This window comes from Falco peregrinus, chromosome 15 (genome assembly GCF_023634155.1).
Source record: "Falco peregrinus isolate bFalPer1 chromosome 15, bFalPer1.pri, whole genome shotgun sequence".
Classification (NCBI taxonomy): domain Eukaryota; kingdom Metazoa; phylum Chordata; class Aves; order Falconiformes; family Falconidae; genus Falco; species Falco peregrinus.
The window spans coordinates 7,990,102-8,016,756 of NC_073735.1; the positions used below are offsets into that span (position 1 = coordinate 7,990,102).

At 45.5% G+C, this 26,655-nt stretch overlaps 1 protein-coding gene across 14 annotated transcripts; it reads left to right on the plus strand.

Annotated features, from left to right (window-relative positions):
- USP28 (ubiquitin specific peptidase 28) lies at positions 1–26,317 on the plus strand. 14 transcript variants are annotated; one of them, XM_055819283.1, is made up of 27 exons: positions 3–75; positions 2,275–2,407; positions 3,451–3,528; positions 4,876–5,008; positions 6,245–6,356; positions 7,006–7,168; positions 8,088–8,174; positions 9,001–9,138; positions 9,577–9,650; positions 9,874–9,950; positions 10,330–10,478; positions 12,613–12,740; positions 12,929–13,024; positions 13,901–14,080; positions 14,763–14,977; positions 15,218–15,288; positions 15,605–15,833; positions 17,260–17,463; positions 17,996–18,135; positions 18,325–18,504; positions 19,445–19,540; positions 20,550–20,728; positions 20,825–20,903; positions 21,263–21,342; positions 22,449–22,572; positions 23,431–23,629; positions 25,103–26,317. In XM_055819283.1, the coding sequence occupies exons 3-27, from the start codon at positions 3,460–3,462 to the stop codon at positions 25,276–25,278; spliced, it is 3,378 nt and encodes a 1,125-aa protein (XP_055675258.1). In that variant the 5' UTR covers positions 3–75; positions 2,275–2,407; positions 3,451–3,459; the 3' UTR covers positions 25,279–26,317. The 14 variants fall into 14 exon arrangements, with proteins under 14 accessions (XP_055675255.1, XP_055675259.1, XP_055675258.1 ...); XM_055819281.1 differs by having other exon boundaries at positions 23–75; positions 550–2,407; XM_055819282.1 differs by having other exon boundaries at positions 33–75; positions 2,251–2,407.
- The last annotated feature ends 338 nt before the right edge of the window (positions 26,318–26,655 follow it).

Consider the following 26,655-nt stretch of genomic DNA (forward strand, 5'->3'; position numbering starts at 1 on the left):
CATGCGCGGTAGGCGGCGCGGCCCGGGGCGGCTGGCATGCCGGCCCAGCTGCGGGCAGCGGGCGGCGGCGGCGTGGTGAGAGCGCGGGGTCGGTGGCGGGGCGGGGCGGGGCGGGGAGGGGGCGCCGCATCCTCGCCGCGGGGTCCAGGCTGCTTCGAGGCCGGCCCCTGCCTCGGCACCGCCGTCCGCGGCTGGCCCGCGCCTCCCGAGGCTTCCCCCGCCCGGGGGTCCCGGCCGCGGCCTTGCGGCTCCGCGGCCTCGCGGCTCCGCGGCCTCGGGCCGCCCCCGGCAGCAGGCGTCGCGGTTCAGGTGGTTTCGTTTAGAGCGGGCGCCCTCCGGGCCCCAGGCGGCGTGTGCCGGGGGGGCGGCGCGGCGGGGCCGCCTGGCGCCGGGGCAGTTTGCTCTGCAGGGCTCGGGTGGGCCGCGCCGCTGGGGCTCGTTCGGACGGTTCCTCGGCGGCGGCTGCGCGGAGCCGCCGTAAGTTTTCCCCGTCGCTAAACTGGCATCTTCCCGTACCCGTTAACAAAACCTGTTGCTGTTACACCTCAGGTCTCTCAAATGACCCCGGTGCCAGAAAGGATGCGCTCCCCGTGCCTCCTCAGCGCTGCCGGCTCACGGGCCGGTGTCACTGCACCCGGCGTGTCCCGGGTTTGCACTGGTGCCCTCGCTTTTCCATGGCAGCCTGCGCTCTCAGGGTGTGAGGGAGTTTGCTTCCGAGGGGCCAGCGGTAAAGGCGTGAGCGGGAAGAGAGCACTGACCCTTTCGCTGTGCATGTAGGCACGGTGTCTGTGTGGTGGCAGTTTCCCAGTTGCTCCAGGACGATGTCGGGACAGTGCCCAGTACATGGGAGCGCGTGGTGATGGAGGAGGAGTTCGCTGCAATGGATATTGGTTTGTAAAAGCCTTGGTCAGGAACGTGCGGGCATTGTTCCTGCTGCTGCCTGAATTTTTAGTCCTCATCATATCCATTTTCCCACTGACCAAAAGCACAGCTGAGGTGCAGAGGCTGAAGGCTGTGGCTCTACCTGCCTCTTCCATGCCACCACCATCATCTTCCTCCTGGCACGCTGTTATTTCTGGACCCCCGCCTTGTACTCCTGCACTGCACTTGCAGCCTTCCCCACTTGCAGTTTCTTATCAAAACAAACTACCTCTGAGTGCGCTGAGTTGCATTAGAGAGGAAAATAGCAAAACCTTCCCATTTTAGCGTTTGCTGGCCAGCTGTAATTTTGATCTCCAGTACCCTCCTTCCTCTCGGCCTCTTGGTTTTGTACTTGTCTGCTGTTGCTGTAATTTAATACTAATAACATTTTGGTTGGGGTTGTTATTTTTCTGGCAGGTAGGAGTTTGGTTTGGTTTGTTTTTTTTCAAGTGCAGTATGTATTAATAGTGGCAACACGCTGGCGCTAATTACCAGCTCTGGAGCTTGTTTTGAAGCACTGCAGCGCGTAACCTCAAAAAGCAATCAACCAGACTAGTTACAGCAACAAAACCATGCACGCTCCCAAAAAACTTAACAGAATTGTTGTACAGAGTGTGGTTCCTGGTGGTTTTTGTGGGCTGCCAGTCAGCCACAAGCCTCTGGAAACTTGTTGTACAGTATAAGTTCTCTGCTATTATTACAAACCTTTCTTCTCAAAGGCTAAATGAAATTGCACTGGAAATACTTAGAATATTAAGTGGTATCTTAGAGCAGTGGGTCGGTAATTAGCTTTTATGGTTATGGCAGCCTTTGTGAGTCCTCCTTCTGGCAAAGCTGAAAAACTCCTGAAAATCATGCCCTGTCCTGCCTCAGATTTTGTTATTGTAATGCAGTTTGTTAGCGTGGGCTTGGGTTTTTTTGGGGGGTTTTTTTTGGCTCCAAAGGAAAAATACGCCCTGCAGTGTTAGGTGGGGTTAGCCAACAAGCATGCCACTCACTAAGGTAGCAAAATTAGCAACATGATATAAGTGGTTTGCCTCTGTGAAAGTATGCCCGTCCTGAGCCTCATACCTTTGGCTCCTTATCGTGCAGCTCCTTGTGCTGCTGGCTGGGCCTCCTGAGGCTTTCCAGCATGTCTCAGCTTTTCTCAGGACTAAAAGAGCGTGTGGGACAGGTTGGGAGGGTTGTGTGTATGCACACATGCACGCTTTTTCTTGTAAAAGTTGGGCAAAAGTAGTATTTTAGGTAGGATTATCACAAATAACTTGTCAGGGGAAATCCTATGAAAAACAAGTCCGGGAATTATTTTTTTTTTGTTTTAACCACCAGTACAGACACGTGCTATCTTTACAGTATTAGTGTGTGGAGTAACATCTGTCAACAGTGTGGATGGATGGCTCAAAAAAGTAGTTGACTTGCTACTCACTGGGTGGAACTTGTGCTCCAGCAGCGTGAAAGCTTCTTAAATTTTTTCCCAGTGGAGAGTGTAAGTAGAAACTTGGATTTATTTGTCTGTAGCATTGCCAGTTATGATTAATTAAATGTGTGATTTGGAGAAGCTGGGATTCATTGAGCTGTGCTGATAGCAGGGTCTTAGCCTTTATAAATCGGGCACAGGTGATATGGTCCTGGTTTTCCTGTTGTAATGTCCTTCATACACTATGTGCGATGCTGGCATTGTGGAGCTGTATCTCGCAGCATCAGTCATGCCGACTGAGCTGTTGTCAACAGTAGCTAAACTGTGGCCACGGAAAGGGGGGTCACGGGGCCCCTGGTGTGGGGGCTCACTGCCAGAAGGGGCCTCTTGTAGAGAGCTGCCTCTCCCGATAGCCAGTTGACTGAAGTTAGTTACAGCTTGTTAAGTGCAGTGACTGCTCCTGCAGTAAGCCAAGGCTGAAAAGATTAGATAAGTCTGCTGAAGAAAATTTCTGTAAATTTTTTTTCAAAGTGGTTGAACCAGAGAATAGGTTGTTGACTGTGACTTAGGGCCTAGATGAGGTGTCTCCCCAAACCTCAGCAGCCAGTGTGGTGGGGGAAAGAGAAGTGACGGCAACCTTTCAGGCCCTTATTCTGACACCTTATTGTCAATGAGAAATGACACCCACAAATGGCATGTGCGGCCAGACTTAAAATAGCCCCTTGCTGATGGCCTGAGCACACACAGCCTCCTTATATGTCCCGCTGCACATGCCCTTGCTGCTTGGGGAACGGGTGCCCCTTCCCACCACAGGTGCGGCACATCCGACAGCGGGGATAGCATTTCCTCTTGGGCCTGCTAACGTCCTCCTGAGTATACACAGGATTGAATATTAGCTTGTGAATTTAGGGGAAAAGGAGTTTGAACACGATGTTGAAGCTGATGTTGATATTGCCGTCGAGCAAGCGTGACTGTGTTTTTGTGTCAGTCTGTCAGTAAAAAGGAAGGGAAGAAGTGATACTCTGGTGAGCCCTTGGCAAGCCTTGCAGAAACAGTTTGATGTCTGCTGTGGTCACCTTTTCACATGAGCTTTCTTTACTTCTTGCACGTAGGATTGCCAGATGCTTCTAAACCAGCTGAAAGAGATCACAGGAATTCAAGACTCTGCTTTTCTTCACGCAGCTCTAAAGGTTTGTGCCTGTTGTCACTGTTCTGTGGAAAGGAGGCCTCTGAATTTGTGCCAAAAGTCAGGCAAGTTCAGGCTCTCGCAAAATGTAATGTGCAGGTCGGTTGTTTGCTGGCATGTCTGTGGGCTGATAATGAGCTAGTCCTCGCTAAAACAGTTGGTGCTTGGCCTGTGAAAGTGGTACGGTCTGTGCTGTGCAGAATAGTGTGGTTCTTGTGAGAGGTGAAGGGTAAATCCTCCGCTGCTTTCCTGTCCGTCGTTTGTGCTTTATACCTGTGCGGCAGGCAGGTACGTGAGTCCAGCATTTGTTGGTGTCAGTAGGGGCATGCAGGTTTGGGGTTCCCATGTATGCATCCACATCTGGAAGAAAAAACCCATGCTAGGTTGAGAATGGTTTGTTTTTCCAACAGCAGACCTTAAAAACTGTGCTGCAGCAGTGCATGCTATGCTAAAACACTGTTGCGTTTCCTGGACATTCTGCTCCTACGGAGCTGTTATCCATGCGTTACCATAAACACAATCCAAATGGGTCACAGTAGTTTTTTCCCTGTGTAAACTGCTTCAGGAGTTCTGGACAGCTGCAGTAATGTCAGTAGCTTTGCAGCGGGTGGTTGTCTCATCTGCCACCAGAACAGTCATCTTTGCTTCAAAGTGAAGGGACACAGGAATGTCAGGGACTTGGAGAAGCAATGTTTGCCTGGAGAGATTCTCCTCGTAGTGTGTGTTTTGGTATTTATAAATTGTAGTCTTAAACTGATAGTGACTGCATCTGTCTGGAGTTGTCAGATGCTGTCCATCCCGTTGAGATGCAGCAGCAGGGCATGGGTTGTGCTGATAATATGCAAAGAGGTTTGTTTAAAAAAATTCTTAAATGTTTCATTAAGAAGTATCATCCAGAAAATGTTAGAATACATTTAGAGTTTAGCCTGCAGCAACAGTCTGAAATAAGCCTGAGCCTGGTAAGAGACACATGTCTGGAAATCCACAGAGAGTTTGATTCCCTTGAGTCTCTCTGGTGTCAAAGTACCCTGTCATGCTTCAGGCCTACTGTGACTTCTTGAATCTCTTATGAGAGAAATGAAATTAGTTAATGGAGTCTGTATCGTCCTAGTAATAAAGCCAGAGTGCTTTCCGCCAGAGAAATTCTAGCCTTCAGTATTTTCATTTTTTCTTACTGCTTGTCACCAACAGATAGCTCTCTCCTGCGGCCAGGGAAAGCAGAGTTGGTGGTGGTGTGCCTGTCTCTACCATGGATGCATTAAATGTCATGCAAATGTACATGAAGTAACTCTGGCATGATGGATGATATTCCTGCCCCCCCCCCCCCCCCCCCCCCCCATCATTCTACTAGGCTGCTAATGGAGACCTAATGGAAGCAGTCACCTTCCTGACAGAGGAGCACACTCAGGAGCCAGCCCAAGACATGCCTGCTGCCGAGCCGGCCGCTTGGGAAGGGAGCGCTGTGGGCAAACAGCTCCCACAAAGTAAGTTGTTCATCTCTGGTGGCCCTTACAGTTTCACATGTTCCAGCCTGTGCCACAATTGCTTCTCCTGAGGTCCTCCCTGCTTCTGCCAGTGAATCCCTCCAGTTCCCATCCCGGTGCTGATCTTGGCAATACTTAGTCGCTTGCCACAGGATGGTTCAGGCAGGTAAACCTTCCTGGTGAAGGAGAGCTGGGTGGAGAAGGAAAGTGTTTTAATAATGTCTGTAGATGACACATCATCATTACAAAGTTATGGCTGTTGTCAACAGCTGATCTTGGCTAACACAGAAAACCCAGAAAGCTCCCAAAGCAGCGCAAGCAAATAGAGAACTGAATTCCTGTCAGGGCATACATTTCCTTCTACAGTGTCTGGCAGAGCAAGCAAATGCAGTGTTCAGTATCACATTTTTATGAAAACGTAAAATGTTATTTGAGCTAGCAATTGGACTACATGAAAAATGTTTTTTAAAATGTTACAGGTATTGGCAAAAGCTGGCTGTCAGTTGGTACATTTAGATGTAAAAATTGTAACTGTAGTCTGAGGTAGCTGAGAATAGTTTCTTTAAACCTTTTTGCTAATGACGCATCTATTAACTGTAGCTTTCCCAAGGGATGTTTCCACTGGACAGGTTCACTGTGCCAGAAATCTGCACTGGGAGCTTTGATGCAATGCCCGGAACAGTGCAGCTGCCCTTTGTTCTGCCATGGAAGGCTTCCACCTCCTCCAGAACTACTCATTTTCCTTTCTCCTTTTTTCCTCCATAGCCAGTACCCAAAATGACTCACAGCTGAGTACCCCAACGTGAGTGAAGGCGGGCGATTCTGTGTGATTGTGGTGATTTTACTGAAATCCTTTATTTCTTGAAATGGTGTCAGTTGTCAACACTGATGTCAAGGCAGAGCAAATATAAGCAGCAGCAGCTGATGTTCCTCTTTTATTGTTGCGAGAGGTTTGAAATGTTCCCTCAAGCTCTGAATTTGGCTGTAAGAAAATCTGGCCAGAACACAGCTGCGTGGTCTGTCCTGTTCTCATCCAGCCCACTCAGTGGCTTTTTTGGTTCCCTAGCATGATCCAAGCTGTAAGGATTTGTATTTAAACCTTGAGCTAGAAAATTACTCTCGTGTTGATTGAAAAATCATGTTTATGAAGTATAACATTTTCCAGAGTTTTCTTTTAAAGAGAATGTTTGACTGCTCATGGCAGAAAACTCATCAGAATGCTGCCTCTGCTTCTAGATGTTACTACTGCACTTACCCCTAACAACAAAGATGACCTCCACGCAGGCGACGCCTTCAGACCCCTGGAGTTGCCAAAAGCTCAGGCTGAAGAAAGAGATGCTGCTGAAAGGTCAGTGGGTCTGTAAAATGGTTTTGGTTTTCCTGGGTACCATAAGTTGATTCTTAAGCCAGTAACTGCAGAACAAATGTAAATCACCTACCAGATGTATACCTTCTGCTTTTGGAAGGTGCTTGTATTTGGAAGGTTATTGCCTTGTGGGCATTTGACCTTTACTTCTGGGGCAGCACTGCAACATGATGGTTGAAATAGAAGAAATGGGTTTACTTGTGGCTTATTGAGTCCCCACTGCTGTTGCTGACATGCCATGCCAAAGGGTGCTGTGCTGGTAAAGAAGCACCTTGAAATCTTGCTTGTCAGTTAACTCACTACACAGCTGTCTCCTCCTTACTGTGGGTTGGATTTGCCTCCAGTAATGGCTAGGGGCACCAGTTTTGCATGCAGGTAGTTCATGAAGAAAAGCACACATATATTACCTTCCTCCGTTGTTCCAAACTGTCTTGCAGTCACGTTTTCCATCCATCCCATTTGAGAGTTGAAACTTCCTTGGGGTCAGATAAGATGCCTGTTGTGCCAGGTACCACCCAGCAGTGCCTGGTCTACTGTCCCACTTGTGGCTGAAGGGGAGTACGATTCCCATAGCTTTCAAGAATCTTTGTGAGGTGGTGTTTTACAGCGTAGTGTGTGTCTTTTGTGACAGACCACAGGAAGCACATTGTGCTGAAACAAAAAATCGCTCCAAGAGGAAACGCTGTGAAGTCTGGGGAGAGAACCCCAAGCAAAATGACTGGAGAAGAATGGGAGACTGGCCTGTTGGAATGAAGAATATTGGAAATACATGTTGGTTTAGTGCTGTCATACAGGTAATCTGATAGAAAAGTTCTTTTTTCTGGAGTTGCCACAGTCTTGGATGTTTAACAGAATTAGAGATGCAGCAGCTCTGTGAAGTAGTCATCATATGCAGATGCGTGAATGTGACCATGCTCAAATGAGACTTCTGTTTTTATTTGGTATGATTGTGATTTGTTCTGGGCATGCACAGAAAGAGCTGAAGAGCAGCTAAATAGACGGTGTAAAAATAGAGACAGATGTATACAATCTGTGTGTACGTATGCAGGGTTTTTTTCAGTGCAGCAATGTCCAAATGCATACCGAATGACAGAAGCTTGACTGGCAAAGTGAACTGATAATTTAATTTTACTGCAGTTATTGTTAGTTCTGTAATACATGGTATATCATATTCCAGTTAATGGAATACACTGGCATAGATGCTTGGATGAATAAGCAATTAGGCAGCATATATTATTAGTGATAACCTAAACAAGAAGAGACAGCAATAAGTGGAACTGAGCAGATTTGTCTCTTCTAACCATTTCACATCAGCAGATAGATGTTAATCACATGTCTTTGGCTTTGAGAGGAAGTAAGAAAGGTTCAGATGGGCTCCTTTCTCACTGTCACTCGTTTTTCTAAGCTTACCTATGTAGAATAGAATACTTTTTCCAAAAACAGTTATATATACATACGCACAGAGACATATATATATCTGTTTCTTAGAAATGGCAGGATGAGATTTTTTTTCTTTGGAGGGTATGCATGTGCTGGTCCAGCACATAGACTGATCACTTTGTAAATGTTTATTTAGCAATGTGAGGCCATCAAAGTTAGAAGTTAACAAAAAAAAGCTGTGGAGTAGAAGAGTGACAATGGGGCGTCAGATTGCAGCGAGTCAGATGAGTCCTCACAGGCGCTGACTGGTCTTTACCTCTCCTTTCTTCTCAGTCTCTGTTTCAGTTGTCAGAATTTCGGAGGCTGGTCCTTGGATACTCCCTCCCACAAAATGTGCTTGAAAGTTGCCGTAGTCACACTGTAAGTTTTCATCAAGTAATGCTGTAAAGTTTCCCTCTTTTGTGGTGTACTCTTCTGCCCCTTTTCTAAGCAAATTTAATTTGCGGCCATCAGAGACTCATGTTAACGGCTTTCAATTTATCAGGCTATGATAAAGACAAATCTGGGAAATACTTTTCAAACACCGAATTGCTGTACAAAACAATCAGATGCTTCTCTTAAAGCTCTCCTGTAGAGCTTCTAACTGTGGTGCAAGAAGAAATTTTTCCCATAAAGCTTCTTTGGTAGCTCCAGGCTGTTTGTCCATTCCCATGCATCACAGAACTGGTATTTGAGCCAGCCTGAAGGTCCCCCTAGCCCCAGTACCTTCTGAGGGCAGTCAGCAGAAGGCGCTTAGAAAACATTTAGAGGAAAAGGCATATGCAGAATAAGCCTGCACTTGTTACACCAATCTAGCTTGTGGCTCCACTGTTAAAGAGACTTTGCTTTACTTGCTTTTATGTGTGCTCCTGATACTCTAAAAAAAACTCAGATGCGGACAGAATAAATTCATAAATTTGCCAGTTTTTGCCTTCTGTTGCAGCAACTATTACTTCTGGCACTGTATTTGCTAAAGTTTTTGTTTCAGTTAATTGTGTTTTCTCCCATGCATCCACTGGGAGACCAGATTGCTTCCAAGAAGTGACACTGCATGTCTCTCTGCTTTTGTCCTTTCTAATGTCACCTCTTCCCTTGGTTGTTACCATACCTCCTAAGGTATGTGCTTGTGGTGTTCTGTAGCACCTTGTTTTAAGACACTGCTTTTTTGAGTTGCAGGAAGGGTTTGGCTTTTCTTTTTGCAATGCAGGGAAAAAGAAATATTGCATTCATGCAAGAACTTCAGTGTCTGTTTGCTTTAATGCTGGGGACACGTCGTAAGTTTGTAGACCCTTCTGCAGCACTGGAACTCTTGAGGGATGCGTTTAGATCCACTGAAGAACAGCAGGTAAAACCCCATTAAAAAGCCTTTTGCTTTCTTCAAAGCAGCACTTGCAGCCACAGCAATCCTATTTCGCTTTCTCCTGCTGTTACTTTCAGAGGCCTCTTCCCATGTTTGTCAAGTGACAAGCAGCTGTCCCTGTGTCATTTAGGCAAAATGTACGTGCTTGCTAATTAAACAGCTAGCGTAACAGTGCTCTACCCAGTGCCATCTGGGTAGTTGAGTAGTGATCACAATAATTTCCTCTGATCTAGTTTTCAGATGAACAGAGCGTTCATTATTGGTCTAAATCAGCACAGCACTTCAGTTTCACACTTCTTGCAGCTGGGTAGGTACGGCAATACCAGTTGCATTGTATTCCAGTAAGTTTGTGAAACCAGTAGACCAAGAAAACGTTTTCTGGTTGGTATTATGTTTGACTTTCTACCTTTGTCTCTCTTCTAGCAAGATGTGAGTGAATTTACACATAAACTACTGGACTGGCTGGAGGATGCATTCCAGCTTGCTGTGAATGTCAGGTGAGTTTTTTGTGATCTCGGGAGTTTGACACTGAGGAGAAACAGACATCGAGTGCAACGCCTTAATAAACAAGAGGGCTTTATGTGAAAATTTTGGGTAACTGCAAGAGAGTTCTTTGTTTACTGAGGATGATGTACACCAAACAAACGTTTAGGTTATGACTTGGGGCTTTCTTGCAGCCTACAGCTGCAAATGAATGTGTGCTTCTTCTTTCTGAGACAGGAGTCCGGGCAACAAATCTGAAAACCCAATGGTACAGCTTTTCTATGGGACTTTCTTGACTGAGGGTGTCCATGAGGGTGAGTTAAGGGCTTGGTGGAATCATGTTTTAACTCCTTTGAGTGTTTTGATTTCTAGCAGGGATAACGCAGGATTTTGTTGCGCATCCCAGATAAAATTGCCTAGTTCTTTAAACTTGCAAATAGTCTTCTCAATAAAATTGTCTGTAAAATTTATAAAGTCTGTCTTCTGGAAACATTAAATACTTGCAAGCAGTTAAGTGTTAAAAGCACTTGTTGCTAAGGAGGCTTACCCTGACAGACATGTGTGCAGCTTACATGCAGTTTGGTTCTTACAAGGAGCACCTCTGACTGGTGCTGACGGCAGACTCTGGAGGTAACCAGAGTTTTTTGTTCTCTTAAGCTAGTTCATGGTCTTTGTATTGTTTCCATCATCCAGGCAATACTTTTTCCAAGATTGAAACCTTTGGTCAGTATCCCCTTCAGGTAAATGGTTATCGAAACTTGAATGAGTGCTTGGAAGGAGCCATGGTGGAGGGAGAGATGGATGAGGCAACAGCAGCTCAGTCAGTGAAGTACGGACAGGAGGTTAGTGTTAATGGCTTTTTGTTGAGCTTTTGGTCGCCTGCTGCACTGAAACGCAACACACATAGTGCCAGCGTGTCTCAGTACTTTTGGATAACTTTAAATGGCAATTGTAAATGTTCCCTAAGAATTGAACACAAAATATTTTCTGGATACCTGGAATCTCGTGTAAATGTATGTTAGCGTTACACAGTGAGTTGCTAAGTCTTTGCTTATTTGTAAAGATATGTTGTCCTATATAACCAGTTCAAGGAGTTTGTTTTAAATTAAAAAGGTAAACATCTGCTGCTGATGCAAGTGTGATAAAGTCTCTCTCTTTCTGTTGAAGCCTACCTGTACCTGAGTAGGGGGAGAACCACTGCCTCCATAGTTTCGGAGGGTAAAAGTACAGTGCTTAACTCTATGGTATGCCATTTGGAATTTGTATCTTTCTCCCTATTACAGTGTGTGTTGTTCTTTTTCTTCCTGTTTTCACTCTTCTGACTGCACAATTTTTTTCTTTTTATCTTTTTCTTTCTTTTTAAATATCACGAATCACAAACCAGTCGTAAAATACTTAGTTGCAGCAAAGTAGGAAGTGAAAGTGTTCATGAACAACCATTCAGCACCCTACGTGTCTAAGTGCAGCTGAGAAGTTAGCTTCAAGAAAGACAGTGAAGTAACATTAGGAAACTTGCAGAGGTGTCTGACATAGAGGGGGCAGGGAGAGGTATTTCTGAAAAGTGTTACCGTGGTTTAAACCAGCAGAGGAGAAATGATGCCACGCATGGGTAAGCTGTCAGACTCCGGACTCCAGTGTTTGTTTCTGGGTTTCCTAGCTCCTGCTCGAAGGCTCAGGTGCATTTACAGCAGATGTGGGTGAAGGTGATATAGGCTGGTGCCAGAGACAAAGGGGCATAGGGAACTAATCATGCAGGTTCTTTTCAGTCCAAGCTTTTTAGTTCCTCCAAATCCTTTTCTGAAAAAAAGGGAAATGGGACTGACTGTGAAGATGTTTTAATCGCTCTTTGTACAGATAGAAGGAAGACGCTCTGGCTTTATTTCTAAGAACTCTGACTGGAAAAACTGCATCTTAATCTCGCATCCTAGGATGTTGTGGCTAGAGGACTGCATGATAGGGGACATAGAAAATGAGGTGCATTTTGTCTTTTGAGAACATAGGTGAGCATACTGAAGCTCAAAGAAAGCATCGGTGGGATTAACAAGAACTTGCATTTCTCCTAGGTGATAGGTGCGTAAATCATTCCTTCTCTGTGGTTATGTTCTCTTCTTCTGAAGATTGGGCTGCTTCTCAAAAAGCCCTGCTACCTGGCCACTTCCTTCCAAAACTGTTAAAAAAATACTTTTTTAAAAAAAAAAGAAAGCCTTCATTGGAAATATTTTAGATCTAAAAATGTGCTGTTGCACTTTGTGGGGCAGGTTTATTGTGGCAGGACATCTGATATGGATCCTGCAGAGGAAAATGAGTTTAGTGTGCTCATCCCGAGTCCAGCAGGGAGGGGGTGCCATGCTAAGGCATGGAGACATCTGACAGTGGGTGCTGGAAGTATTTGTGACCCCTGGGAAGAGAGAGGAGAAGTGTCAGTTCAGCCAAGAGTTTTTCTTTCAGCATGGCTCTTTGAAACGGTGTATGAAATGTACAGAAAGCGAGTGTCTTCTCTCAGTCTCCTAAATAAAATCGTTTATAAATAGAGTGAGAGAGGATAAGGCATCAGGTACTGCCTAAGGACTTCTGTTTTGTTGTTCATCATTGCATGTGACCTACATTGGTAAAGAACTCTCTCGGAGGCTCTTAGCTGACATGTAGAGTTTGTGTAGTGTCTGCTGGTTTTGTAGAATTCAGTGCCCGACCTGTTAATAATCCATCAACCTGGATACATCAGGCAATGAGAAGTTACTTTCTGAAAGCTATTATGAGGTTTTTTCATGGTAAAAATGTAAAATGGAAGCGGAAATTTTAATTTCGTAAAATTTGGCTTTCTGACTAGTCACTCCATAAACCAAACATGTGCTAATTCAGTACCTAAAGACAGACATGTAGGATTGGTCTAAAATCATTTAGGAACAGTCTAAAATGTGCTGTTTAGCAGTCGTCTTAAAACAAGTCCCTCTGGGGGCATTTCTGCTTTTGTTACAGCGCTGGTTTACAAAACTCCCACCAGTACTGACCTTTGAACTCTCCCGATTTGAGTTCAATCAGTCACTAGGACAACCAGAGAAAATTCACACCAAGCTAGAATTTCCCCAGACTATTTATATGGACAGGTGAGTTGTTCTGTTGTACGGTATGTTCCAAGCTATTGCTTTATTGTAATTAAAGAGATTTAAAAGGTTGTATGGGGGAGCAAGGAAGGATTCTAAAATATTTATGGAAGACTGTGGATGTTAAAGAAATCTCACGTGGCGGGGAGATTTCACTGTTTTTTCTGTATTTTCTGTATTTCACTGTTTAGGTACCTCCACTGCAGTAAAGAGCTTATTCAGATGAAGAGAGAAGAAATCAAGAGATTGAAGGAACAAATGGTGATTCTGCAGCAGAAACTGGAAAGGTAAGTAGTCAGCCAGCTTTCTTTTTGTGCCCTGTGGAAGTGTGCAAATGTTTCCTTTTGCATGAGCTTTCCAACAGAAGAGAAACAGAAGAGTAGGGGAAGGAGAAACAAAACCAAGTTTGTTCTGAGAAGTGTGGAGTGAGAAAGTATGTTCTTAAAAACAAACTCGTGGCTTCGATGGTTTCTGAATATTACTGATGCCATTACAAGAATAAATTCTTTACATAGTACAGTTGTCGCCGTCAGCTGTGTTGGCACATTTCAGTGAGGAAGCCCAGCAATACATTGCGGAGAATCTATGTTGTTTTTTATGTCAGAGGTCCCTCCAGCTTAGAGCTTGGCATTATTTATTGGGGAAGGAAGGAGACTGATAGGAAAGATCTGGTTTGTGGACAACCAGAAGATTTCATGTCCCAGGTGCTTTGTGTAAAAGTCCTTTTAATCAGCATTCAACTTGCTTACAGTTTGTATTTGTAAAATGACAGTTCCGCAATCAAGCAGCTGGCAAAGAGGTGTGCTGCATCACAGCAGCCCTGGTGTGGTGTCTGTGCTTGGTGAGGTTCTGCTGGGCTTTGGGAAAGCGGTTTATATTTAGGCCCATGTGCAGCATCCTGCACGGTCTGGCTGGGACAGAGTTAATTGTCTCCACAGCAGCAGGTTTGGTGCTGCATTTTGTTTCTGTGGTTGATAGCATGCCAGTGATGTGGCTGAGCTGTGTCCTTTTCTATCGCCTGGGGTTTTCCCCTCCTTCCTTCACTGCTGTAACTGTCTGTATCCTGACCAAGGAGCTTTCTTCCCCTTTGCTTTTCTGTTGTCCCCTCAGGTTTAACCAGTCACATTCTTTCATTCCTGCAATGTCTTGCATTTTTTCTGTAGGTATATGAAATACGGCTCTGGCCCAGCCCGCTTTCCACTGCCTGACATGCTCCAGTATGTTCTCGAATTCGTCACTACAAAGCCAGCTGCAGGTGTTTCTTCGGCTCAGGGCTCTCAGACAGCACTCCTGCAGGCCCAAGCTGAGCCTCACATTTTGGACGTGCCTTCACAGCCAAATGGGTTAGTAAACACTAATAAAAATAACTCACAGGACAATGCTTTGCCTTTCAGCTAAATGCTCCTGGTTTGCATTGTAAAAGCAGATTGTTTATCTGGGCGCTTGTGAGCATGATGCTGCAATGTGTGAATGCCTGTGCAAGTAGTCGGCCACTGCTTTGCTCTCAGTTTGGTTCTGCTTGTGTAAATATACCACAGCACCTAGTCTGTCCTTTTTCCTTTTCCAAAAGCATAACCTTGTCTAAGCAGCAATTCTGAGTTAAATTATGTGCTCTTTTTGGTTAGCCTACTAATTTTTTTGCTTCATCAACCAGTAAATTACTGCAATGTTGAATTATTACAAAACTGGCCAGCATGGTTGGTTTGTGCTCTAAATTAAGCTGAGTAAACACATGACTGACTTAGTAGTAGGGGAAGAAATTTTTAGAATTGCTCATCATTGTGGATCTGTGCTTACAGAGTTCTGTAAGAATTTTGGCTTTTATTTCTCCTAGGTTTTAATTTGATCTGTTAAGGTAGAAGTGTATTTCAATGTACTTGTTCTCTTTACATTTTGTGCTGTCCTGGAAGGGAAATCCTGCTCTGGCTCTGGAGTATTGACTTATTTCATATTCTTTTCTGAAAAGAGAAAAAACAAGAGAAAGGTTGAAAAACCTGTCCGCTACTCTTGGATTTTGCTTCACAGCATACTAGAAAAGAAGAATACTAGGACCGAAGATGGAGCTTGCTTTTCAGCAAATTCTTCACCACAGCAAAAATTGAGTAGGCCACTCCAAGCTTCTGGTTCACCAGCGGAAAGGTCAGAACATCCAGCTCCTCACATGGTTTCTGAGGAAGAGCTGAAGCTTGTTAGGACGTGTCTGCAGCGATGGAGAAATGAGATCGAACAGGACGTGCAAGGTTGGCCCCAAACACATTTGTTGTGATTTTTCTGTTGAATGCCAGCTCGATTTCCCCTCTGTTGCTTCAATGGGATGCATCCTGAACTACAAATAATCTTATATGTGTTTCAGCTCTAGTGTTAAGCTTATTTGAGTTACTGCCTGGCTTCGAACTTTTTGAAGTGAAAGGGGCCAGAATAGCTTGATGAGTAGTCATTTAATTTTCATGTACTTCTCTCATTCGCAATGTTCTTGGCAGATCTGAAGGAGTCTATCGCCAGAATCAACCTGTCCATTGACCAAATGTACTGTGACCCTCTCCTCCAACAGGTAGGAAGTGCAGCTTCATTACGTCAATATTAAACTGATACTGCTGATGCTGGCTTTTGTGGGTAGCTGTCTGTTTACATTGTCCATTTGATTGTATTTCAAAAATCCCAGCGATGAAGCAGAGAAGGGATCTTTATGAAAATCGTGTGGCTTTTTCCCTTAAAAGGCAGCTCTTGCTTAATAAGAAGTTCACCATATGAAACAAGAGTCTTGTGCCAGGCTACAGCTGTGAACATACTTGCAGTCTTTCTGCAGAAGTCAGACAAAATTGTTGACTAAAAGTACATCTGAAAACTATATCCCCGTGAACTTGCAGGTTCCCTACCATCTGCATGCAGTCTTGGTACACGAAGGACAAGCAAATTCTGGTCACTACTGGGCCTTCATATATGACCAGTCTCGAAAAAGCTGGCTCAAATACAATGACATCTCAGTGACAGAATCATCGTGGGAAGAATTGGAGAGAGATTCATTTGGAGGCTTGAAAAATGCCAGCGCCTACTGCCTGATGTACATAAATGATAAGGTGTCCCACTTTGCAGCAGGTACTGGAGCCAAAACTGCTGGTTAATTAGACATTTGTGTATTATTGTCCTGTCTCTCTAGCCTGCATGATCGTTACATTCCTCAGCTTCTTTGGCACAGTTGTCTTTTGACAACACAAAAAATTTCACCCCAGATAGAAGTGAAATAATTTGCTCCATGCTGGTTTCACTTCTAAATCCCTGATAGGGTTGAAGACAGAAGAATGAACTGTACCAGTGAGATTAGGTACAGTACTGTATCTATTATTGATGTGTATGAATACTCAAGCTCCCCATTTGCCGCTTTCAACATGCACCTAGTGCTGGTGTTCTTCACTTTGACTTTTTATGTAGTTTATATGACAGTGTTTCTTTTACAAGGGCATGTGAAAGGCCTCCTACTTTATTCCTCCTGGTTTTATCACACTTTCTTACTTGTTGGAGTGATACCATTATATTGAACCTAAATGGGCTCCCTTTTTTTTTTATGCAGCCTTTCCTAGTGCCTGAGTTATTGATAACAATGGCTTAGACTTGCAAGTATGTTTGCAGTGCCAATGTGTAAACAGTTATGTGGAGAAATTACTGTGCATGTGGCGCTATACATGGCAAACAGCTGTAGAAGAACCTAATAATTTAATGCGTTATTCATTTTGATGTAATAAATAGAGACGAACAATGGAGAACTGTCATTCTGCTCACAGCTAAATATGGCTGATGAGGATCTGGAGGTTGTTCTTTGTCTGTCTTCCTATGACAGTTCCATTTCTGAAATGAGCCCATGGTTGTTCTTTTTTTTTCCTCCTTTTTAATGCAGTTTTTGTTGTGATGCTTCACTTCTACAACGGGTGCATAAGAAATATCTGGTATAGAGAATTGCCATTTGCTTCTGATAAATTTTAAGACTTGTCTAAAGCTGATGGTCCCTGGGTTTTGTGCTATTTTAAAACTGAATACTGAAGTAGATCTGAAAAGAGCTGAGAAATGTCAGCATGACACTTCATGCTACGGAGTCCACGCAGTTCCCTACCTTTATGTGCTGCGTAGTGTTCTAGGTATGGTGTCTCCAGCTGAATCATGAATTTTGTGGCTAGCAACAATTTAAATACTGTTCTCTGTACAATTGTAGCCCTTTAGTAAGGATGTATTTCTGACCTACTGTATCAGCAGGCACTGTTTCTGGAATTTCTCCGTGGTAAATGCTGTCCAGTGGTAGAACAAAACTGGGTTTTGTCTCGGATACCTCTGTAGATTTGTCTTATTTTTGTACTTTTGCTAATGAATCATCTTAAACTACAAAGCTAGCAGAAAGTTGGGGGGGTTTCCCCACATATCACTCAGGCAGCTTGATTGTGGTTTTCCATAATATTGCGCATTTGTTTAGTCTCTAATGGTGGCGTCCCACTGCTATGTGTGTAGTTATATGCCAGTCCTGCATTCCTTCCAGGTGAGGATGATGGCCCAGAGGTTGGACAGTTTCAGAGGGAGGTGGAAGCCTTGCCCCCAGAGCTGAGACACTACATCCAGGAGGACAACTGGCAACTCGAGCAGGAGGCAGAGGAGTGGGAAGAGGAGCAATCTTGCAAGATTCCTCAGATGGAGCCTTCACCTGCTTCTGAATCGCAGGACCTCTCTTCCGAATCAGGGCCAGGTAATACCATAGCTGAATTTGCAAACTGTGTTGAAACCAGTAACAGCCAACCAGTCAGAAATACGAGGGTGTTGGAGCCTTGCTTAAATATCTCCAGGAAAAACTCTTGAAGTAGGAAAGGCAGCTGGTGGAGGCTCTGTCCTGGCAATACAAAAGGCTATTCTGCTATTTTTGCATGTGCATCCTTCCAGGCTTGTCACCAGAAATGCTGTTATCCATTCATTTAATGATAATGGACTAATCTCATTTCACTTCCAGACCATTTTTTTTTCTTTTTCCCAAATAAATAGTGAAAAATGTTCAAGTCCTATTCCCTGAAGTGGGAAAGTGTTACTTAGCAAGCCCTGATGGAGTGTGCCACACCCACTGAAAAGGCGTATGCACAAGCTTATGGTGAAACACCTTCCCCTCTGGGATGAATGCAGCAGCTGTTTAATCCTGCACAGATGAGCTACAAAGCATTTTAGAGCAAGCAAGGAGAAGAAATCTTGCAGTTCCCGCTCACTAGTGTACCACACCTCTGTCCTGACAGATCAGACTTCAGTCTGTGAGCAGAGCATGCGCTCTCTGTCCTCTGAACACGCCATGATTGCCAAGGAGCAGACTGCCAAGGCCATCGCAAACACCGCCGACGCCTATGAAAAGAACGGTGTCGAGGCAGCTCTCTGCGAGGTAGGAGCTGAGCCCTGGCCCAGGAAACAACCCCTTCCTGGCCTTGTATTGTTATTCTTGACAGACCTGTGCTTTTTCCATTTCTGTGTAATTCTGTAGCTGTGCCACGTTTAACTGTCCCCCTTTCCTTTCCTGTAGTTCACTTTGGTTTTCCCTACTCTCATTCTTCTTTTTTCTTCTTGGCCACAGCCCAAGGAGGTAGAGCCAAAGAAGGCCCAACTGGGAGAAACAGCAGTTCAGGCAGAACAACCGCAGGATGCTAAGGAAATGGTGTCTGCTACCCAAACTAGCTCACAGGTCTCTGAAGTGGAAATTCCCAGTGTGGGGAAGATTCCTGTTAGATCTGATGCAGACGGATATAATGAGGAGGTACAGACCCCAGCACAGGGGTTAATTACCGCCAGTCGATAACCTATAACTCTGTAGTTAGCTGGCTTTGAGCTTTCCTAAGGTTGGGTGTGATAGCAGTCCATCACGGGAACAATGCTCTTTCCACAGTGGGAAAGTGTACTTTGTAAAGGAAGAAGGCTGGACCAAATCATTCAGTAATTTCATTTCTAAATGCCATCAGAAAAGCAGCTCTGTAAAAGCACTCACTTGTTAGATCTGCACATTGCTCTGTTAACTCTTCTTTTGGGCACAACTGTATCAAAATTGATCCTAGCTGTGTTCATTTACAAGCTTCTTTACTGTCCTCAGTTATAGTTTCATCCCCTCTCCCAAAGACTATTTAACCACTAATAGCATCACTTACCGTGCCCTAGCTACTGATTTTTTTTGGAATCTGACTATTTAACTGTACTCATACATACTCAAGTGGTGTTTTGGAAGTTCAAATCTTTTTCACAAGCGCAGTTGGATTTTACACAAATACTGAGACCATTAGTCCTTGAGTATGTTTAATGCACACTTGTACCAAGCTGGCACAGTGAACTGCTCAGCTGTAGGCACTGCGCTCTTATTTATGTTGCTTAAGAAGGTGGAATGGGACATGGAGGGGATGTGGCTGGCATGCTTTACATTCTCACTCGCTGAACTTCCAAATTCAGGGCTCGGAGTGACCAGCCTTTGGATCTTTTAAGTGCTTAAAACAAACCCTGCATGTGAAGTGCATGTGATAGATGGAATTGAGTAGTACAAAAGTAAATCGCAGCTCTGGCTTATTCCACCTGTATTTATATTATTTCCTTTAAACCATATCTTCTGAAAGTTGGGTTGTTTTTTTTCCATTCTTCACCATCCCTTCTTTTCTTCCCCTGTCTGTGACTGTTTTCCTTGTTCTTGTTTGTTTTTCCTGCTTTTGTGGTAGGTGATGCTGAGTCCAGCCATGCAAGGTGTCATCCTGGCTATTGCAAAAGCCCGCCAGACCTTTGATCGAGATGGGTCTGAAGCGGGGCTTGTTAAGGTATCTTATTTGTTTGCTAAATCCAACAGTACGGATATCTCTTTTCACAGAATGAAGAATCGGGGCTATATTGACACATCAGGAATGTAAAGGGAACGATTTGTGCAGGTTTTTTTCTAGTTCTAGGCCTTTCAATCCTGCATTTGGGTTTCTGCTTTCTTAGTATGACAACATGTCTGCGGGCTTTAAACAATTTTTAGAGCTTGTAAGAAAGAACTCCTTCCTCCCAGGAAAAACAGCGACCTTTTGGGGTTTTCTTTTTTCACTTTTCAGTATTTTTTTCCTGCTTATTCTTTTAGTATAGGCAGTTCTCTTGGTCTGTAGAACAGAAAGCAGGCTTTCACTGCGTGCCTTTCAGAATCTGTTGTCTGGGTCTTGGTGTGATCATCAGGAAATAAACCGGCACTCATGATTTTTTTTTTTTTAATTTTTATCCTGAACATGCACGCTTACTGCGACCTCTCTTGTAAAATGTGTCCTCAAGAAATATACGCATTGACCAGAGGGATCTGAAGGAACAAGCACTGCTGAATATTGAAGCTGGTGTTAGATTTTACAGGCAGGTAGATTTAACTAAAAATGCCACATGGGAGAAATCACCCATGCTATTAATCTATGGCAATATAAATCACAAGGTACTCTTGCACCTTACTACAGATACAAGTGTATTAACCATCAATTTTTATAACCTCAGCACTAGCAAGAGGATTACCAGGACTGTCCAAGACAGCTCCATGCCTCCTCTCTCTGAAAGGCACATGGATGCCTTGGTGCTTTTGCAAAGTACACACTTCATGCATGGGGTTCGCCTCACTGTGGAGACCTTTTGTTTGTGGTTCTGGGTGTTTGTGGGCTTCTGTTCAGCACTAGAACATAACCAAGCTGCGGAGGCTAGGTGTCACCCACAGGAACCCCACCATTACAGGACAAGTTTAAGCTTCCTATCAGCTGCTGTGGCATTCCCACAGGCAGAAGAGTGAGCAAGTTAGTACATGCCTTTCGTTGGCAGGCGTTCCATGAGGAGTACTCCCGGCTCTACCTGCTTGCCAAAGAGACCCCAACCCCTCAGAACGACGCCCGGTTGCAACATGTGCTCATTTACTTCCTGCAAAACAATGCTCCCCAGCAGGTGGTAGAACGTACCCTGCTTGAGCAGTTTGCGGACAAAAACCTCAGCTATGACGAAAGGTTTGTGCCGTGGATTCCAAGATGAGACTTTTCTCATCTGGAAGCAGCTGGGGCCCCGTTGTTCTGATTTTTCTTATCTCTGCTTACATGGAGCAGGTCAATTAGCATTATGAAGGTGGCACGAGCAAAGCTGAGAGAAATTGGACCTGATGATGTCGATATGGAGGAGTACAAGGTAAGGGACCAGAGCACTGCCTTTGATCCTTCACACTGTCACAACTGGTGCTGTCCAAAGCAGCACTTGGGAGACAGGGAGTGCAATGCCAGCGTGTGTGGCAGTCACCAGCATGTCTGTCAGCAGCTTACATGCTGTCTGAAGTGTGTGCCCACAGAAGGATATGGACAGGGAGAAAGAATACACTGGAAATCTCCAGAGCGTTGAGTGTATGTGCATTTTCCATGTTGCTTATAGGAGAGTCGAAACCCTTTGAAGGGTAAAATCTGAGACATTTTTGAGTTGCGAAGGAATGCAAAATGTGCATGTGCATGTTACGGGCAAAGCTGATGCTCTGCTTTCTTGCTGCTCCTCAACAGAGATGGCATGAAGACTACAGCCTTTTTCGCAAGGTGTCAGTTTACCTGCTGACAGGGTTGGAGCTGTACCAGAATAGAAAGTAAGTTACTTTTGATTGTGTGTTTGGACAAGACAAGCCTAAAAGTAAAGGACGCTTTGACAGAACTTCTGACCCATGATGGCCAGATTGCATTCAGTCGTGTATTTGAGGCCATCGGGCTTTCTATTTGGTGTGCTAGTAGCCCTTTCTTGAATCCACAGTCAACCTTGATTAACAGTTTAAATCTTATGCCAAGGTACTGGCTGTCCAACAGTTTTCTTAGAGTTTCCCCTAACTTTTCCCTCTGTGAAGCAGAGCCTTATATTCTCATTTCCGGAGGTGGGTTTGCAGGAATGATTGCCATCACTTGGGGTTATTTTCCCCCTTTGGACTCCGGTATTAAACTGTCTTGAATTGGACATTATACTTTGTGTAAACACATGCTTTGGAGTACTCCAGACTGAAGAACCATAAAAGGGCCTTGTTTTCCTTCTTACTGTTATAGAACTTCTGTTTTACGTAAATAGTGCAGTGTGCAGAAGGACAGTGCTGTTTTATGAGAGACTTGTAATTTGAAAATTGATCTTTCCAATCTGGATAATAAAGCAACTTTCAGAAATTATTCCTGGTTGGAAACAGAATTGAATTCTGAGGTGGTTAGCAGTGATGAGCCACCAAATTCAGGGGGGCAAATTGACAAAAGGCTGGGCGAGAGTGTGTTAGAGCTTCCCTGAACTGACCTAATCCCTGTCAGCTGTTCTGTTTTCTCACCAGGGAGGGTAGAAGCTAGAAATAAGTAAAAGAACTGAAAACATTACCTTCTGCACTTCTTGGAGCGTTCTCTCAAAGTGCAAAGTTCCCAGAGTGATACAGAAAATGTCAACGCTGGCGTTCACGCTCAGGCCACGTTGTACACAAACTTGGCTTTAAAGGGCTTTTCCCAAGATGCTAGCTTGGCTGGGCAAAAAGAAACATTAATTACTTGACATCGGGCATCTGTTCACGCTTGCTTTGGCAAGGAAATAGTTTTTTCTGTCAGGCCTGGTGCTAGCTACCATTCGGGCAGAGTGGAAAATATTTCCAGAGCTGATGAGGCTGACAGTGCTGCACTTGTGACCCTGGGGGGTAACAGCCTGTGGGCTGGAGAGCTGACACTCTTCTCTTAGGTACCAGGAGTCACTCACCTACCTGGTCTATGCCTACCAAAGCAACACGAAGCTGCTGAGGAAAGGAGCCAGCAGAGGAGTGAGCGAATCACTGATTGGCTTGTACAGAAGGAAGTGTCTCCTGGTTTGTATTGAGGAGCTCTACGCTCGTTCTCAGACAGGCGGGGAGGGGCAGCCTGGGCAACATCAGCTCCTGGGGTGCAGTTGGCTTACCAGCTGCTCAGTGTGCATTGCCCATGGAATCAGACCTGATGGTATCCCCTTTTAGGAGCATGCTTAATCAAGGTGCTGCATTTTCAGGGAAGGTTCAGACACTGCTGAGCATGCTTTTGGGATTTAATTCCGTGCTTGTGTTGTGAACTTAGCGGTTGCATCATTTTCTGTCCATTTGCTTCCTTCCCCCCAATATTTATTTTTAATGTTCATGGCTTTCTGAGCAAAAGACAACATCCTTTTCCACAGGGGGCAAAAAAACAGCATAAAAATGAAGCATGTTTTCAGTTCATGCTCCATGGTTGCCAAGACCAAGTGTAACTGTGCCCATTGCTGTGGCTTCTGTCCCTTGCCGAGTACCAGCAGCAGTATGGAAATCTAGGAAGTAGTAATTCAATGAAAGAATGTGCCACATGGCTCTTGGGGCATCTGGGTAAAGGCAGATCCAATCTTGGCATCTTAAAACCAGAATTATAAATAAGCTTTACGTACTCTGTACACATATATATATATATACAGTAAATCACATAGATACATTTAAATACATATATTCATCAGCTTGCTTTCCGTGGTGTGATTCCTATGATTAAAGATAGTGGCTATTCCACCAGAACCCTGGGTGCCTGGTGCTGTTGGCTCTTGTGTCCCTGCAGGGCCATCGATCAGTGCAGGGCCCCAAGCTGTACACCTTTCCTGCTAGCACGCTGATCGTCAGTGGTTTGTGACTCCTTTTTACAAGTGTGCCCCCTGATTCTCCCTCCTCCCCTAGAAGCTGAACGAGGTGGCAGCATCGCTCTTCGTAAGTTGTGAAGAAGTTCATGTGGCCGAGGGCATTAGCATCCTGAATGAGCTGATCATCCCCTGCATGCACCTCATGAATAACTTTGAGATCTCCAAAGAGGACCTGGATGCTATCGAGGTCATGAGAAGCCGCTGGTGCTCCTATTTGGGACGAGAAGACATGGATGGTAAGGACCAGCTGCTGGCCTGACCTTTTTTGTGCTGTTTGTGGGCAGGGCAGTTGTCTAGATCTGAACTGGAAAGGAATCAAAGGACCATTTAAAACACTTCTTAAATTCCTGGTGTTTGCAATGCAGCACACTGGGGTACTGCTGATTGTGAGAGCATAAATGTATTTGAGTTATCCATCAAGTTATGTTACAGAAGCATTTAATCTTCTTTTGCGCTCAAGCTGCAGAATAAGGATTCCTCTTCCTTGAAGTGTGAAAAACTGATTTCAAAGGGGAACAACTTAGCGTTTACCTAGATGTGCTTTGCTTTTTCTGTTGTCTTACTGAACGGAGGGTTCCCCGTAGATGTCAGGTGAGCGCTGGCAGGCTTAGCTGCACAGGCACACGCCTCTTCAGGAGGGAGGAGCAGGTTTTACCAGTGGCCAGAAACAGCCAGAGTTGTGGAGGACAGGATGGGGGAGCGAATTCAGGGGATCTTTGTGTTCTGAAGAGAGGTTTGTTGTTCTAGAGCTGAATTTTGGTTCCAGATGGCTGTTCTTATTCTATATTTCCTTCTGCAGCCTGGAGTCGGGCTCCCATGACTCCCCTTGGGTCATCTCTCTTAAGAGAAATTGGTTTACACACACACACACACACACTGTGCTTTATCTGTGTGAAGGTCTGGGCAGTCATTGTAGTTTTTTGTCATTAGCAGAGGGTAAACTTGCTGAAGGAAAATGATGCAAAAACACAAGACGTTTATTCTCAAATACTGCTGTAAAAGTAAAATCTGATAAATTCATGCTAATTCGCAAGTTCCCCATTCTCAGGCATGCCATAAAGGCATTTAGTTGCACAGAAGTTTTTAAAGAAACAGGTGCAGGCTGCTTGCACCTCCTGGCTCGTGTGAGCTAGCTCAAGCATCACCCCTTTCTGCCTGCTTCTCCCCATCCAAAGGTGCCTGTCCTTTACTGAACGGTCCAGTGGCATCACTGTGGCCCCTCCTGTGGGGGACGGTCCTTCACCAGGACCAGGCAATGCCTGCTCTGTACAGGCAGACCTGCCAAGGCCTGAGGTGTTCCAGGCTGCCAGGCCTGCTCCCTTTCCTTCAGGTGCAAAGCCCGTGTTGGAGTGTCGCCTTGAAATGCACAGTTGCTTCTGACTTGTCAGCCAGTATAGCGCTGTTACTGGGAAAACATGCTGCTCTGGTGGGATGTGGCACGGTCCACAGGGCAGCCAGGTGGCAGTGGAGCTTCCCTCTGTGCGGAGCTCCAGTGAGGCGGGCAGGACTTGAGGACTGAGACCCAGGCCAGCAGCTGGTGTGATGCCTCCTCTGCGTCAGCAGACACTGCTCATCCCCGCCCGCAGCACTGGGAGATGATTTTCTAAAAGGCGTCACAGCTTTTTAGCTCGTGGCTCTGGAGCCCTCTGCCATCTGGTCTTTTACTGTTGCGGTGCTATTGACAGCTTCCTCCTCTCCCCCCTTGACAGCAAAACTGCAGATGAAGCTGGGCGAATTGCTTCCCCGGCTCCTCGACGGCTCCACCGAGGTCATTGTGCTGAAAGAGCCCCCGAAGATCCGGCCCAACTCCCCCTACGACCTCTGCAGCCGGTTTGCAGCCGTGATGGAGTCCATTCACGGGGCCTCGACTGTGACTGTGAAGTAGGCTGTGGGCTCCCTGCCGTGCCATGGCACACACGCTGTGGACCGGCTGCCTGCCTGCTGGGCAGCGTGTGAAAGGGAGAGGGAAGAGCAGGGGTGATTCAGAGCTGTGTTCTTTGTAAATATGGACAAATAAAAAACATTGCACTTTTGAGAGAAAACATTAAGGAGTAGGGCAAAGGACCCGAATCACTGCTCTGGCATGATGCGCCAGGCTGCTGGCAGCACCACCTGCAGCGGGTCCCCGGGCCCCCTCGGGAGGTTTTGGCTGCTTTCTAGGCACAGATCCCTGAGCCTGTGACAGCAGCAGAGCAGGAGACCAGCTCTGGTGGGCTGGGCTACAAGCTGTCTGCTCTGTCAGCTGTGTTTATAGCTTCCTGGCTGATTAGCGACCAGAGATGATTCGTTCAGGTCTTGCCAAGCTCCTGCTAGTGTGAGTCCGAGTTGTGCGATGAGGAAGCAGGGAGCAAGGGTGGGTTGCATTCTCTATCGTGCAGGCAATCATGCGTGCAGCTGCATATTTTGCTCAGGTCAAGCAGGCGTTCACCCTTTGTATTTTAACTGGTGAAAGAAAACACACAGGAGTCTTCTCCTAAGAAAGGCACAGGCAAATAGCAGTGGCAGTGACAAGGGACAGGATGGGGCTGTAGAGATTGTCTCCTGTGCTACAACGATAGCTTACTCATTAAGGGTGATGGCACCACCCCGAAGGATCACACTCTCAGATCGGCAGGCAAACTTCCTTCTCACCTGTGGTGGATTTTCAGAGCTGGATTAGTATCGGTGACAACTGCAAGGGCTAGAATACGCTCCCTTTTTTTGTTGGGAGGGGGGGTCGTGGTGTGGCGTTAATTGATTTTCTGCAAAAAGCCATGCCCCATTTGCATTTCTTTTTGTGGGCAGCCTGTACTCAGGTTGGAGCTGTGGCAGTTGTATTAAACCAAATGTTCTGAGTAAGTGGAGTGGGAGGATCCAGTTTGTTAGGACTATGCAGATTTTTCTAGAACTGCAATAAAAGCATTTGTTCTACATTAGAATGAAAACGCTCCCTCCGTGTTTTTATTTTGTTCCGGTGCTATGCCTTCAGATTCCTCCTGGCTTCAATATGAAGAAAGGGAACTGGGGGGGAAAAAAAATAATGATGCTGGCAAAGTTAGGCAGACATTTCTGCAGCGTGATGAAGCTCCCAGATGGTCAGGATGGTGCGTGGGCCCACAAGCTCATCGTGCCTCTCTTCTGAAGACAGCAGAGCACTCGGGAGCCGCTGGGACAGGAATGTGCTTTAGCAGAAAAGCGGGAGTTTGGTGATACTGAGCATAGCTGGGCTCAGGGCAGGCGTGCAGAGAAGCGTGTTGGGGAGAGGCTGGGAAGGCAGGTCCTG